We start from the raw sequence: 16,667 nt of genomic DNA, 5'->3' as shown, positions 1-16,667 counted from the left end.
ATTCTTTACGTACCTACCAAAAGATTAAATTTTTATAGACAGTGGTGAGAAATATAAGTAAGATTTCTGGTTTTCTTAGACTCATATTTTATTATTTCTTGTATCAGCGAACATGATGTATACTTGACGTAAAAGTACGTCGCATAATAGACAATTCCTAGAAATCACCCCATAGGTTTTTAATTGTTATGACAATTAACAATTATGTTGGCGCCTACGAGTCCATCAATTTTATTGAGCTATAACGCCAAATTTCGCTGGACTATAATAAAACATTTATATAATTTTACTAGGTAATATCGTTTATTAAAACAATTTTCTAAACTTATTATTTCGATTAAATTTAAAAAGTTTGGAAATGCTGCCAGCGTTAAAACTACATATGAACCAAGGGTTTTTAAATTTGTTTCAATTTACTTTTTATTAATTTTTATATTATGTATTTAAAACGTGTAAATATATGTGTGTATATATATACACATATATAATATATTTACAACCTCTGAGACGTGCACATTTGACGATTCTTGAACACCAAGTGAGAATAAAACCAATAACAGTAAGGAGTAGACTAGCTACGGCTAGGTACGTTATGATCTGTAACCCAATCGCAGTCCTGCTGAATCGCCTGGAGTATTTTATTGATTAATACCAGTCAGGAAGAAACTGCTTGCGCTGTCCTAATTTTTTTTATTATATATATTTACGATATTGTTTGTAATGTGTTTTTATTATTACAGTCCGTCATAATCACTTCATCCTGCTCCTTACGGGAAAAAGGCACTTATTACATCAATTTGAAACGTAAAAAAAGTGTTTTGAGATCGATTAAAAAAAATTGAAGTACATTAATTGACATAGTTATTGTTTAGACATAACAGACATAACATAAGATTTAATACTAACAACACACTCTAAAAGAATATTCATTATTCTTTAGAAATTAGAAAAAACAATAAATTAAATAAAAAAAAAGAATGATAGAAAACAATTTATTTTTAAAAGAACAAGGTATGTTTAAGTATGTAATTCGTGTGTGCTACGGATGTAATTGGCCCTAGGGTCGGCATTATCCTGAGGAGCAGAGTGTTCCACAGCGCTGGTCATTCTGCCTGAGACCACAGTAGTTTCGTTAGAAATATCATCTGTTTTACTATTTTTCTCTTAGTGACAGATCTTACAATAAAACAAATTAATTTATGAGGTCAATGTATTCCAAGATCTGGAATCAAGCCAAAATCCTTGAGTTATTGATGCATATGACGTTAACAAATTTAAATATGTCACAATATTTAATTCCTAAACACGAAGCCAAATGAAATACCATCATCATCTAATGTAAAAGTATCCCGCTCTTAGAGTGCGTTTCCTGTCGTTTGAGAATTGGTACTCTCTTGAAGGAACCAAAGACGAATTGGTTCGCCGATACTTCGATGGCATCTGGCTGGTAGCTCATAGTGTCGATAAAAAGTGTGTTAAGAATGGCGGACGTTGATGTGATACAGACAGGAGTTAAGTGCTCTGACACGACGACCTGAGGTAGACAAAAGTCAACTGCAGACAATTCTCTCACTACCGTATTTACCATTAAAATACAGCTGTGATTAGCATACAACATATCGAAAGCAAACAAAATATCGAACCTGTGTTGCCACATAGAACCAATTAGAAGAAAAATGTATCGTGTTCGTTGCCATGATAAACAATTTTAATTTTGTAATATTATCTTTAATTTAAGATTTATAAAGACTTTTATATCTGAAAGCTATGTTGCCACATAAAACTAAAAAGAGTTTTCCTTTGTACAACTTCGCATCTAATTAACAGCCAACCTGTCACCTCGCAGAATTATGATAATTAGACGCTAATTAGACACCAGAGCATCTAATATTCATTACGCAAATCGTCCTTGTACCGTTTTTCTAGTTAACTAGACAACTTGTAACTAGATACCCTTTGAAAAAATAGTGTAAGAATCTGAATGCCACAGTTCATGACTCCTATAGGTAGACAGATAAGTTTAAAATATTGCTCACACCTGTAAAAGTAGCTGTCGCTATTCGCGCAGCTGTCACTGTCACTTCCGCATCTCAAAATCCAATACAATGACGTCTAGTAGCGTAATCTTATATTACTCGTTGTATAATTTATTTACCTTACAATAAGTGTATTTCCCATACGTCCAAATCGAATTATCATAAGTCAAAGCGAAATTAGAAAATTATCACTAAATAAATTCAAAACTCTCGTTAAACGTAAATTAATCAATAAGGGTTTTTATACATTTGATGAATATTTGAATGATCTTAGTCCTTGGGATTGATTTGCTTAGTTCAATTTGTATGACTCAAAACTTCGCGATTAAAGAGTGGCCAGTTGCCAGTTCTTATTGCCCGCTCTACGCCCTTGACTTGCGAACTGGTAATAAATGTAAATTTATCAGTAATTTAACTTCTATTTAGATGTTTATAAGTGTTTTTGTGTTAATTTGAATTTGAAAGTTCGCGTTTCTATATTACCCTAAGCGTAGCGAGTGAGAAGCAAGTGACGACCAATGTTTAAATGCTATTCTTATTTAGATACATAATTACTGACATTTATAAAACCAGTAAAGTGTAAAAGTCTATAGATTTATATTTTTTTTATTATTTACTTAATGTCGCCCGTGAATCAAACAATGACAAGTGTGTTAAAAATTTCCAATTCATTGCAATTTATATTTGATTTATGATAATATGAGAACTTTAAATGTGTTTAAATGACCTTTAAAAGTAATTCTAAAAAACAATGAAGTAGACGATCCTCGACCTATTGTTTCAGTTCAAATATTTGTTGTATAGCTTGAATGGCAAAAGTTCATTACGCCTTTGCAAGCTTTCCACGAAGCGAAACTTCACATGATTCATAATGAAAAATTCGATTACGTGTATAAAATTTATTTGTAACTTAAATTATTAAGTTATAATATATTAATTTATTGTAAACATTGCTGCATGAATATACTTAACAGTCGGATAACTTAAATTATTAAGGGTCTGTTTCACAATGTCCGGATAAGTTCCAAATAAGCTATATATTACTTATTGGTAGAATAAACACTATTGTTGCGTTTCACGACTGTTAGATAGCGCTATTCGTCATCGCCAAGTTTCTGATTCGGAACTTTTATCTTCCGACTAATTTATGTGTAGCTATTTGGTACTTTATCCATACATTGTGAAACAGACCCTAAGAGTTATATCTAACAAGCTCTATTTTCTACGGAACTGTAATAAATAGATTAGAAAAACGTCAGTTCACATAATTTGCCTTTCAGTTTGCTGTCATTCTTTGCGTCATTTTACGTATCTTATAATTTATTGAGGAAAAGCGTTTATGACATAAAAACTATTTTAATACTTGAATATAGACGAAATAACACTGTTATAGAAAATGGTGCCAAGCAACAACAATAAAATACCGGATTTGTTAATGGCCACTATGAATTTCAGAATAATTTGTAACATATTATTTTTAACTGTGGTACGGAAATATTGGTTTAAATACGCCATAATGTGCGACGTGTAAAATTTCGATCTGTTTTACAAGGTTCCATGTTAAAAGTAAATTTTATGGTGCAACCACATATTCTGCATGTTTAAGTTAACTTCTTTTTATTTTAACCAAATTTAAGGTTATATAAAAAGCCGCAAAGCCTGACATGTAGCCATATGACCAGCTAGGTGCTTCACGAAATTCAACGATAAATAACTATATCTCTCTTTAATCGCGTGCCTAATAAAAACGGTAAAAATGAGGGTCATGGTCAGCAAGGTAGCATCCGGATTATCTCTTTCCACCGGTTTCTCCGGTGATCTGTCCACCTAGTTGGTGAACGGTTACGTGATCTTTTTCTCTAACCACGACACTCCAAGTTCTCATCTGGTCTGCGTAGTATGGCCGAAATATGATACAATAAGTAACTAAACACTTATATAATTCATCAGTAATAACTATTTAAACAAACACCTTAATACAGGCCGTATTCACTTTGATTAGTGCGAGTGCAAGTGATTAGTAATTTACATTGATTAGTGCAGGTGTGTAGTTTAAGTAGTGTCCAATTATTGTTTAGTGGCTCTGTTTAGTAAATTCATTTGTCATATAGTTTGGCAGGGACACTGCAAGTGAGGGGGAAGGGAGGGCGTACGCGACGTCACAAAACAAATAGAACACGATTCTAATCACTTTACTAATCACCTGCACTAATCAGTCGCAGTCCACACTTGTTTTCTCCATTCTTCATTAATCAAAGTGAATACAGGCCTTTAGTTTAGTCTTCATCTTAAGGAAGGTATTTATTAATCATTACGCATACAACATTTTAAAGAATATAAGCTTACACACAATACACTCACAGGCATTTCTTTACGTTAAAGCCCACACAATCACTGCATTGTACTAAAATATTCATCTATAGGTACTCTGACTGGTGTGTGCCATTCTAATCTTAGTAATAATAGTGAGAGTAAAACCTTATCACACTCGGCTTGAGGGATTCATCCTTCCTCGACTTGCTCTTACAACAACATTGGCAAAGGATGTATATAGTTATGACTGTCCCAATAGTTACTGGAAGCCATATGTACACAGGAATTCCGGATGGCTTCATTGTCTCCGCATATTCCTTCAGCAGAGCACACGGTATCACGTTCTTTTCCCGGGAACTAGTAGCATTGTGCCAGATAACACACTCCTGGTCCCGAGTCACTTGCAGAGCTGATCCTGTATGCGATATATACGGTCTGACATCAATTTGAGGTGAAGTTATGTCCAACGCCTCAGGATTGGGGATTAAACTCTCCGGCGATCGATCCATGAACGACGACATCATGAAACAAGGGAATGGAGTCTCCTCGAAATGTTTCTGGTCCATCACTTGCATAGAACAATTTTCGTTTCTATTTATCGAGTAAAAGTGCGTGTAATCCCAGTGTTCAGCCGAGGCTCGGCCAAGGTTGTACAACGCCAGTCCGCTTAGAAGGTAGCCGAATCTTCCAGTCGATTCGCGATACTTGTAAATATATGTCGGAAGTACTCCATGGTAGACTGGATAGGGTGCGAAATTCGAGCAGAGTCGGCACATAAAATGTATTTCACTGGGCGGATGGTACGAGTAGTGGGCGTGATGGGCTGTAACATGGTGCGAGGTTTTTCGATGATTCTTGTCATCGAATCGTCCGCGCGGTCCTCCACTTATTTTACCATTTACTGACACAATTATAACAATGAATATTGCAAAATGAAGAGGTTTCATAGTGCAGTGCAAAGGGCGGGCCCCGACACGCGACTGTCGCACAATTTCAGGAAAAGTCGGCTTGGCGCCGCAGGGAACGGGCGCCTATATGTCGCGCCAGCCCTGGATAAATGAATGGTGAATTCTTCAATGAAATATGAGGCTTCCTAGTATTGCTACAATGCACCAAACTAATTAACATTTACCGTTTCGCAAATATTACAAATTCCTAGTCTAGAAGGGATAATCATTCCAAATTCTTGATAATTTATTACGTCTATGTCTACCTGTACGACGGTTGAACTGTGTATGTACTCTTTTGGTCTCTATAAAACTTTAACGACTCGTAATATACTGCTAATGGGCCAACGTATTTTATGCGATGTCTGAGGTTGTCTATGTACCACTTACAATAACCATATTTTATGATAGCATTGTAACATCGAGGTCAAATACACAGATAATAATAATAATAAAGCCCGTTTAATTTCCAATCATGACAAAAAAGATATTAATATACATATATGTAATATAATAGCTTAATTTTTTTACATTATATGTCCTATATTTAATCGAAATTCAGTACCGTCGATCGTTAGGTATCGTTAAAGCCTTCTCCAGCTTTTTCTAATTCACTGTCCATGGCTTTCTTCCTCCATCGACTTCCTGTTTCCGCTTCTATGCACCTTTTCTTTTTTTGGGGCACCTTTTTATGCACTGATATATTTTCATTTTATAATTTATTGTGCAGAAATCACCGGTTAAATTTAAGAATATTTATTATGTTAGATAAAATATTTCAAGCATATATCTATAAGCACTGACAGGTAAACTTTAGTCAAGATCGTTAGTTTGGGAATCGTTAAGTACAGCTCTCGACTATGTTCGGGTATCCGGCTTTAAGGTTTGCCGAATATTCGGTATCCGGCACAACATACATATTATATCTATTTTTTTGTTATATCATGTACTCGTATTTGTTGTAGTAATTTTTTACCTCCTCTTTCCTATGCGGGATATGTATAACAAAAGACGACACGATGGTGTTTTGTTTAATTGTCATTGGTCAAACGGAGAAATAGTTTATGCATGTGAACAGACTGGAGAAAGTACTCCTACGCAAGTACTACAAAATTTAAAACAACCTTTTGTCACATATTAATGAAAACTTGCTGCATTGATTACTATCGATTGTTATACAGCGGTCAAACGTCGAGTAATGTAAATATAATCGATTCGCGTCTTTATTTGTTAAAGTAGTTTTAATGGATTGGTCCAGAAAAGTTGTTTTTTATATAAAATTAAATAATTCCACTGCCCTCAATGCCAGAGGAGGCGCCAGTGCGTTGTCGGCCTTTAAAGAATTGGTACGTTTTTCTTGCTACAGTGGGCTGCTGGTTCCACATAGATCTGGTGCTTTCCTCCTTCAACAAATAAGTATCGCAATACAGCGAGGTAATGCTTCCAGGGATAAAGGTACTCTGCCACAGGAACCAAACATTTTCATTTTTTTTTTATTTTCTATTTTTTATAATATTAAGAATTGTATATTTAATTATTATTATTACTAATAAACATTATAACATTTAGAGCATTATTATTGCTATGTAATATGTATCATCAGAAATCCACTTGCAAGATTAAACATATCGCTTACTGATACAGGCTTTTTACACAAAGTAATAAACGCAAATTCTTTTCTTCTTCATTTTATTTTCGTTTTACCTTTAAATACGTTTACACCTACACTTATTCCGGGCTCCAATTAAACGAATCTTTTGGCCGATTTTTAAGGTATTCATAAAATCTTTATTCTTCACTTACATTTAAAATAAATTAAACAGAAATACGGGAGACCTAGCGATTCAGTTTTGGCAGTAATAACTAACCGTAACAACACTATGTGGAAACAGCTGCCCCCTCAAATATATCTGAATTCGACTATGGGACCTTCAAGATAGCAGCATACCAACTCCTAAAAGGCCGCCATCTTGCGAGCCTCTTGGCTTTGTCAGTGTCTATTGACGGTATGAGATTCACGAGCTCAAGTAAATCCACAATTATAAGTGTCCACTTGCAACAGCACCAACATCAAAATAATATATTGTATAACAGCGATTTAATGATCCTTTGCATATGGAAGGAATAATATCGTTGATTAAAACCAAAACATAATCAAATATACAGTATTAACAATTTTGCGTTAAAAAAAATCATTAAAAATAAAAAGGAGAAAATTTAAACAAATTTAAAAGGATTTATGATGTCATTGAGCGAGGGAAGCACCAACTCCGAGGTAACCGGATCACCAGGCTCTAATTAAAATTTATTTTCTGCTCTGCGGCTGCCCCAAGTTTTCTGCTTCTCCGAAGGAGGTGAGACGGGGAAAACATGTCCATGATCCCATACCAAAGCCCGTCCCATCTTCCAAGGGACATCATCTTGTTATATAAATAATTCTATAGATTACTTTAATTCCCCTTTGTGACTAATCCTGTGACATCAATTGTTTTGAACCACTGCCATACCTTTGAGCTATTATAATCGGACCATATGACGCGGTATTGGATGATGAAATAAATCAACGCAGCAGGGCCGGATTTAGGGGCGGGCGGCAATAGAGACTTCGGAAAAAAAATGTTTTAAATTCCGTACATAAATACTAGTGTTTACTAGTAGGTATTTACTTATCGGAAAAGTTGTTTAACTTTTCTAATGATATATTTGTATATATTTGTTAAATACTAAAAGGAACTACTTGGTTTTACAATAAATTATTGATTGAAAAACTCGACTGTAAAAATAGTTAATTTTATTTGATATAAATTTAGCGCCAGGGAGTACCTTTGTTACCGAGGCTCCCAGGCCTCTAAATCCGGCCCTGCTACGTTGGCTTTAAATGTTTAACAAACTGAACTATTTCCGAACTTCAATAAACAAAAGGTTAAAAAAAATTAAAAGGCCGGCAATGCACGCGGAAGCAATCGAATTGAGTATCCATGGGCGGCGGTATCACCTAGCATGTCACTAAGCAGATCAGCATCTTGCTACTTTGCCCCCTGTTCTATAAAAAAAAGGAATTACGCATGTAGAAATAATTTAGGAAGATTTTGAACCATAGAATAAGGTTCAAAATCTTGAATCAAAAATTAGGTTAGGTTAAGTTGGGTGATCATGGTGTCATGAAACTATGTGCAATACTGAGAAATGTCTTTTGAATTTTCGGATAATTATTTCTTTGGCGAGCGTACTCACTATATGAAATAAATAGCACTTACTTCTTCAAGATATTATTAGAATATTATTATCGTTAAACATTATAGTAATGTTTCTAATGGTGGCAGATTTACCTAACAAAACAGTTAATTTAAATTCCTTATATTTTTTAATATACTCACATAAATCAACGCAATATTATTATTACATATAAGATATAACGTTTTTAAATAATTTAAAAATTCGGCTCACGCCAATTTCGTTCTCTATTGGTGGCTAGATGAGATCAAGGCTAGTCCATACGTGACAATGGTGACGAGCCACGCCTCCGCACAACGACTTCTTCCTGTGAACTGAGATGAACGATTTCCTGAACATTGTCCCCGTGCAATCCTTATGTCATCATACTTTTTATGTTCGGACTTGATATAAGATATTTCTACGTTTCTAATCTATATTTTTAGTACGAGAGCTAGCAACGTCAGGAAAACAAGCATTTCAGTAACTGATGAACGCAACCACTACCACCAGCCAGATAGTCCATATGACGTGCGGGAGAGTGAGAGAGATAGAATATCAAAAAATTGGCCTACCTGAAATTCTTTCTCAAAAACGTTGCTAGCTCTTAGACGATTTATCCTAGGCTCCATTGTAATGTTCAGTGCCTTATCCGGATAAGTCAGTACAATCAATATTAAAAATCTAATAAATCAGTGGCGTTTCAACCTTTTTAGGTATGGGTTTTAGATTTCTGCATGTGTTTGAGTATAACGCAAGCCAGTTTCTGGGTTTGTGCGAATGTTAAATGCGCACATATAAAGAAAGTCCATAGGTGCATGCTGAGGAAAAGATCAATATCCTGATAATGGATGTCATAGTTCGAGAAAACCCGAAACATTGGCGAATTATATAATACAGATAATCACAAAGCAAAAACATGCAAATACACCAAGCAGCAATTCACCTCAGCACGTTTTATTTTTAAAATCATTAAAAGTTTCAATTATATACATTTATCGCAATCAAATTATTAAAACGTTCACGTACCAACCACTTACTTCCGCAAAAAATCCCTTGAGAACCCATTACTGGATAAAAAGTGTGTAATATTATTCCCAAGTAATTTTCATAATAAATCGATTTCCGATCCTGTCGGTTTCCATTTCATGACGTAGTATGAAGTAAAAGTACATTCATCGTAGGCACATGATCGCTTGTGACGTCACTTAAAAGCCCATCGAGAGAGAGAGTCATACTTAGAGACTCACAGTCGAGTTAATGCTATGCAATAAAATAAGATAATTACTGTACGATACATTAATTAAGTAGCGTACTGGATTCATCTTTCTTCTCAGTACTATTCTTCATTGATGAAGGTGGTGTGATATCTCCACTTTGGGTCTATTGTTTATCTTAGCACAGCTACCGTGAGAATCAAGATGGTCACACCAGTTCTAGGTTCTAGTTCCTGACAGGATATGAGCAAAGTAACTAAGAACCCTTGTATAGCTGATGTTGTTGAACGATCTTATTGTTCTATCTTGTCAAATAAATTATTTATTATTATTATTAAGTCTTAATACATGGACGTGTCCAGGCAACGTAGTAAAATATGTAATTTAAAACATTCTTTTTCTTTACTCACAGTGGTTGCCTGGAATAAATCGCTCGAAAGTGATAAGGGCGCCAGTTGCCAGTCGCCTCCTTTTCATTTAATACATTCAATTTTTATATTGTAATGTAATAGTAAATAAATCATGGCGCTACAACCTCTTTAGGTCTTGGCAGCAGATTTCTGAATCTGTTTCATGATCATTTTTTAATCTTATAGGCAAGTGGGTGATCAGCCTCCAGTGCCTGATACACGTCGTCGACTTTTTGGGTCTAAGACATGTCGGTTTCCTCACGATGTTTTCCTTCACCGTTCGAGCAAATGTTAAATGCGCACATAGAAAGAAAGTCCATTTGTGCACAGCCCGGGATCGAACCTACGACCTCAGGTATGAGAGCCACTAGGCCAACAGTGCTCTATATTGTAATGTAGCGAAGTGTTAATAAATAAATAAATAAGTAATAAATTAAACATTACATACAAAAGCGACAAATACATACGTATTGTTACGTGATCAAGTAAAGCTTTTTCGGATTTTCCGGCAAAGGGCCGATAATACATCATTAAGATTATATGATAAACCTACGAAGCAATCAAAATACAATGTTACCAGAAATTTTATGATTAATAAACAAATATGGAGCAGTGTTGGCCTAGTGGCTTCAACGTGCGACTCTCATCCCTGAGGTCGTAGGTTCGATCCCTGGTTGTGCACCAGTGAACTTTCTGTCTATGTGCCCATTTCAAGCAAGCAAGGATTTTTAAATATATTTTATACAGATAAAAAAATTGATACAGATTCTTATGTAGGTACGAAGAATTTACGATTCATGTCACCGACCTCAACCTACATGATATGGCTAATTTTAACCAAATGTAAAATAGTGTCATAATAACTCGCGATAACACGCGTTTTCAAAATAAATAAAAGCTGTCATTTTAATATTAAAAGCTTTAAACATTGTAAATGGCATATTCGATTAAATAATATAAATCAGTGATGCTACCGTATTTGTTTCATGATCATTTATCTAACAGACAATTAGGTGATCAGCCTCCTTGGATCCGACTTGGATCTAAGGCAAGCCGATTCCTCGTGATGTTTTCCTTCAATCGAATCTTAATGTGCAAAAAGAAAGAAAGTCCATTGGTCCAATCCCAAGTCAAATCCTAGTTACCTATACATAAAATAAATAACTAAAAGGTTTGTTCGTTCAAACCAATGAAATTGTACGGTGGCCTTAGACTGACGACACAGACGGCATGTACTAGCTAAATATTATAATATTATTTCTGTATTTATAATGAAATACAGTTGGTTTTTGAAGTGAAACTTCTTTATTCGCGGTGGAAAAAAAATACCGTCACATGTTTCAGTTACGCGTCACTTATATCGGTTACGCGTCACATTTTTCGTCTACATGCTATCTTTTCCTTGTCCATATCATGTTTGATTCTAAGAGATGCGAAACCATAAATAACAAAAATATATTATAACGATAACAATGATAGTAATAATTATTATATTACAATTAATGAAATTCTGTAATAATCTTAGTAATAATAAGGTAAAATAATTGTAATGTTTATATGCAAGTCCCATGATAATAAAATCCTTTTGTTAAACTCTATCTAATTTTACTTCATTTAACAAATTTCTGTAAAGTTGCTTGTAGTAGATAGTATTTCGAAAAATAAGATCATTAAGAACTTTCACGTGGTACACTAGAACAGATACACATTTTTTGTATATGTTTTCAATTCAATATGCATATGCTTACCTAATATAGTATATCAAAGAGATCTCGACAAGTAGTTATATTTTATTACTGTTATTATATTACAACAATTGATACTGCATTCCTTTCGCGATGACCCTATTTATTTTTTATTGCCAACCTGATTTCAAATCATGATCAAAGGAAGATGGAACCTTAATTAAACAAAAACTTTAGTTATAATGAGTTGTTGAAAGATATATTAAGCTTAAACTAATTTTTAAAGAATATTATTTTCTTTTCATCATTCCATTGGTTTTGTTTGATGTTTTTGATCAAAGCATTGTAAGGATTCAAATGAACATCGTTACCCAAATAATATATAATAAAAGTATATAAATATTTTCGTAATTTTAATAAAAACTCGTAGAGTAGAAAACGGTTTCAATTACGTAGCAATTGCTACGCAGTTACGAAAACGCCCCGTAGGCCTATTTAGGCATGCTTTCGTTACGATCTTTTGATGGCGTAGCAAAGTTAGTTTAGCTGACATTACAATGACAATTAACATGACAGTGGACCCTTGACCATGCAGAGAGATAAGAGATAAATCTGTTAATAAAAATATATTATGCCCGTTTGCCCCCTATTCTATAAAAAAAGCCTTCTTTTGAATGAGCAATCCTGTTCAATACAAGTCTTTCTTAGAAAAAACCCAAAAGGTAGTCATTATAACTCTACAATAATAACACTATAATCTGTCTATATAAAATAATTCTGCCAAAAAAGCAAAAATTCATTTTCCACCTAATATGATTCATCTAAAAATAATACGCAACCACGGCATGAACAATACAGTTCCCTTTAAATAATCTCGTTGGTATCTTGCCATTTAAATTCCAGTATTGTACCTAAAGTGTATATATATTATAATATATTATAATAATTCAGTTGCAAACGGATATCATGAATAATACGAGAGCCTATATACTTGGATTTAGCCCTAATGGGAAGATACATGGATATTGGAGATTACACTCAATATCATAACTTAGCTTGAGCTTTCAGATGAGTATACTATAATACTTCGGACCCTTATTCGTGTGATTTTCAACAGTTTCACCACTAGGGTAGGTTTTTTATAGGGTCTGCATTTAAATCAGTGCCGGCATTAAGGTATAAGTCTAATTGAATTCTAAAAAATATATTTATTCTGATTTAGCACCAATGGTGCGGGGTGTATTAGTTATAGAGAGTGCTCGGTGAGAGAGTAGTGAAACGCTGGGAAGTTAAGACTAGAAATTGTTATAAATCAATAATTGAACAAAATTGTTTCTTTGAAGTAATAGTATAGTCTAAACAAAAGTTTAGATAGATCTCTTGATGGATCAAAAGATCTAAGAATAGAGTAACTGATGCCGGTTATGGCTACTTTTGTCATTGAACATACTGGGGTATAGGCTCGAGTTTAATTATTATTAGTATGCTGTTTCTAGGTCCGCGGTGCCCGCAGCGAAAATGACTAGTTTTTTTTAAATGCCAATGGCAGAAGTTTCGTTTGACTACGTAGTAACGGATAAGGTATTAAAATACAATTTTTCTTCTTTTTTTTTATAGAACAGGGGACGAACGGGCAGGAGGCTCACCTGATGTTAAGTGACACCGCCGCCCACGGACACTCTCAATGCCAGAGGGATCGCGAGTGCGTTGCCGGGTACTTCTAATTTATTTTGGGTATAACAGAACTGTTATTGCAGAACCTACTCAGCGTTTATTAAGAAATTTTTTGTGTAAATATTATAACGGACAAGAATTATTTCTGTGACATTGAATAAATAGCCCTGTCCGGGAAACCATTTAAATCCCTTCTTCAATCATAATTTCCAGTCATTATTCAGAAATGTCACGATGTAATCAAAAATCCAATTATATTTTGGAAAGCTAAAGCAATTAGTGGAAAAGTAACAATGTTTCTAAATGAGTAGCTGTGCCGATGAGAGTGGGTGTTAATGCGTACCCTTATAATTCTTGGAGAAACCTCATGGTGTGATTTCTATATCATCAACAAAATTTGTACAAGGGCTTCTGGTTACTATGAACACATTTAGGTCTGCTAATGAGTTCTTAAAGTATCTACCGTACCCTTACATTCCTACCATATTTAATTATACAAATATTTTAGCAATATAAGACGTGGAATTATGTAATTTTGAAATTAATATTTTTAAATATTAAGCAAATTTTTTGACGACATTTCGTTGACGACGATGATGACGTTTTTATAAAAATATTTGCAGGTGACCGATAAATTATGAACTATCTTCAAATTAAATAGATATTAATATATAAACAAATAGATCCTAAATGACATTCCCAGGTTATAAAACGTTGCTAGCACTTAGACGATAAGTAATGGAGAAGATTAGCGATTAGAAAAAATAAACAATTGAAGTGCATTACTCATGTATAAAACGTATGAAAATAAGCTAACTTTTTAAACACAAAAACTCTTATCATCTACTCTGTGACTTTTTATATAAATAAAGACTACGAGTAAGTTACACATTGCCCTATTAAATGGAGCCACTCTTAGTCTGAGGCGAGTTCTTGTTGTTTTTCGAGATATATGAAATAAGTTTTATTGCTATGACAAAACTTTCTTTTATTAATGACAGATAAATCTGCGTGGTTTCTACTATAGTTTTATATTGGGTTTCACTTTCACATTGTTTTAAATAGAGCCAAACTCGAATAATTTGTAATTTGAAAATATATAACTCATATTAACTCTCTTAGAATATAAAATATTATTTAATGAATTGTAAAATATGAGCTATTTTATAATTTATAATGTAACGTAATACTTAATAGGTAGATGTTTTATTATTATTTATCTTGATCTAATCCTTGATATAAAAGTTTTAGATAATATTAATAAAATAATCTGTCCGACATAATGTATCAAACGAAATCTTTATTTAAAAATATTAATTTAAATTATCTAATTACTTACAGATTGCCGTTTTCGTCCGAACATTTCTCGAATAACCCATTGGATGAAGTATCGCCCAGTAGCGATCCACAGATACTGCCACTAAACAGAAAATACTGATCGTACATAACATAACCAGCAATGACACTGTGAAGAGACAGGCGTAGAGATTTCTCGGCAGTCCAACTGAAGCCAGGATCGCAAAAGGAATCCCAAGCAAACCAACCAAAAAGTCCGCAATAGCCAACGACACGATATAATAATTTGTCCGTCGACGCAACCGTCTGTCTTGACGAAACACATGTATCACCATCGCATTTCCAACAACAGCCACCAGGGCCACCAAGATCTCAAGACTTGTATACGTCGCGTGAAGTTCCGGAGTCGGCGACCGATGCGGCGTCGGGCCAATCGTGCTCGACTCCTCCATTTTCTAATAAAAAGCAACTAGGTACTTCAAATTAAAAATAACCACGTTTCAATTTGAAGGAAACATAACGACGCAACAGTTTTAAGAACATTTTAAAATATTAACGGATTGGAATGTTTTGAGTTTCGCGGGGATTTCAGTTTGACCGTGTCCCGATCGTGTGGCGCGTTTCCTTGTACTGCAGCTACAAGTTGGCGCGAAACGCCGGCCAGCGGACGGGACGCACGCAGCGCGTACTTGTTGCGGACAGCGCGATTACCCTTGAAAGCGAAATTGAGACCTATAAAGCTAAACTGAGTTTAATAGGCCCTACATTTGCGCGACTATCCATTAGGTCGAGTATTTTCATGTGAGCAGCAGCACTTTGAATTGACCCTGGCGATTATTATAAAAACTAGCGACCCGCCCCGGCTCCGCACGGGTGCAATGCTGATACTAAATACACTACAGAAAATCTGTGAACGTTGTATATAAAAATGTGGGTTATCTATATTATATAACAGTACTTCAGACTTCTCCACTATTTAATGGATGTTGATGACTGATGAATGACATATAAACCTTCCTCTTGAATCACTATATCTATTAAAAAAACCGCATCAAAATCCGTTGCGTAGTTTCAAAGATTTAAGCATACAAAGGGACATAGGGACAGAGAAAGCGACTTTGTTTTATACTATGTAGTGATTATTATACAATTGTTGTATTGGGCGTGAAAAAGGTGACGTTCGAAGAAATGATTTTAAAGTAAAGGTAAATCAACTGATAACAATTAACAACCTCACTGCCGAGAATGAACTAAGATATTTTTTTCATTTCAATGTATGTCATGTAATAATATTTGCTTTTTATGATGAGACATCTCTGCCTCATGCAAATTAATCTATTTGAATAAAATAAAATGTGCTAAGAAAACTAACTATTAATATGTTTTAACTATCTATTGTTAACGGACGAGATCGGTATACGAAATTTTTTTACACAACAGTTATAACGAAACTGACAGAAATAAAATAACAGGGATGTTCAAAATAGATTTTTTATTAAAATTCAGTCACACAACATCAATTCGTCATATTTATTATAACCATGTAAGTTGTATTATGCTTTAGTTTTATAATTAAGCATATACAACATTATACATAAACTTATTTATATAAAGACATAATATAGTAGTATCCATTTGTCTTTGGTAATAAATAAAATTATTATTTACAAAATAAGGAAAAATCTTGTATATGTCTGACATAAATTATTATAAAATTAAAATATAGCCGGCCACATTGTACTTTTTTTATTAAAAATATGTATTAAATATACATAAGCCTAAAATAATAATACCCTTGGTATTTATTGATGTATGTATACTAATATATTATTATTTACATATCTATGATTATTTTATGGACATTCAAAATGCCTAC

At 34.0% G+C, this 16,667-nt stretch overlaps 1 protein-coding gene across 1 annotated transcript in view; it reads right to left on the bottom strand.

Annotated features, from left to right (window-relative positions):
- The window catches only part of LOC110999447 (adenosine receptor A2b), a 38,768-nt gene extending 23,270 nt beyond the window's left edge, over positions 1-15,498 (bottom strand). The window contains exon 1 of the mRNA XM_022268505.2: positions 14,835-15,498. Coding sequence (XP_022124197.1) covers positions 14,835-15,243 — 409 coding nt within the window. The 5' untranslated portion in view covers positions 15,244-15,498. The remainder of the gene's footprint in view (positions 1-14,834) is intronic.
- Positions 15,499-16,667: the final 1,169 nt, after the last annotated feature.

This window comes from Pieris rapae, chromosome 11 (genome assembly GCF_905147795.1).
Source record: "Pieris rapae chromosome 11, ilPieRapa1.1, whole genome shotgun sequence".
Lineage (NCBI taxonomy): Eukaryota > Metazoa > Arthropoda > Insecta > Lepidoptera > Pieridae > Pieris > Pieris rapae.
This window is presented reverse-complemented; position numbering and strand designations above follow the sequence as displayed.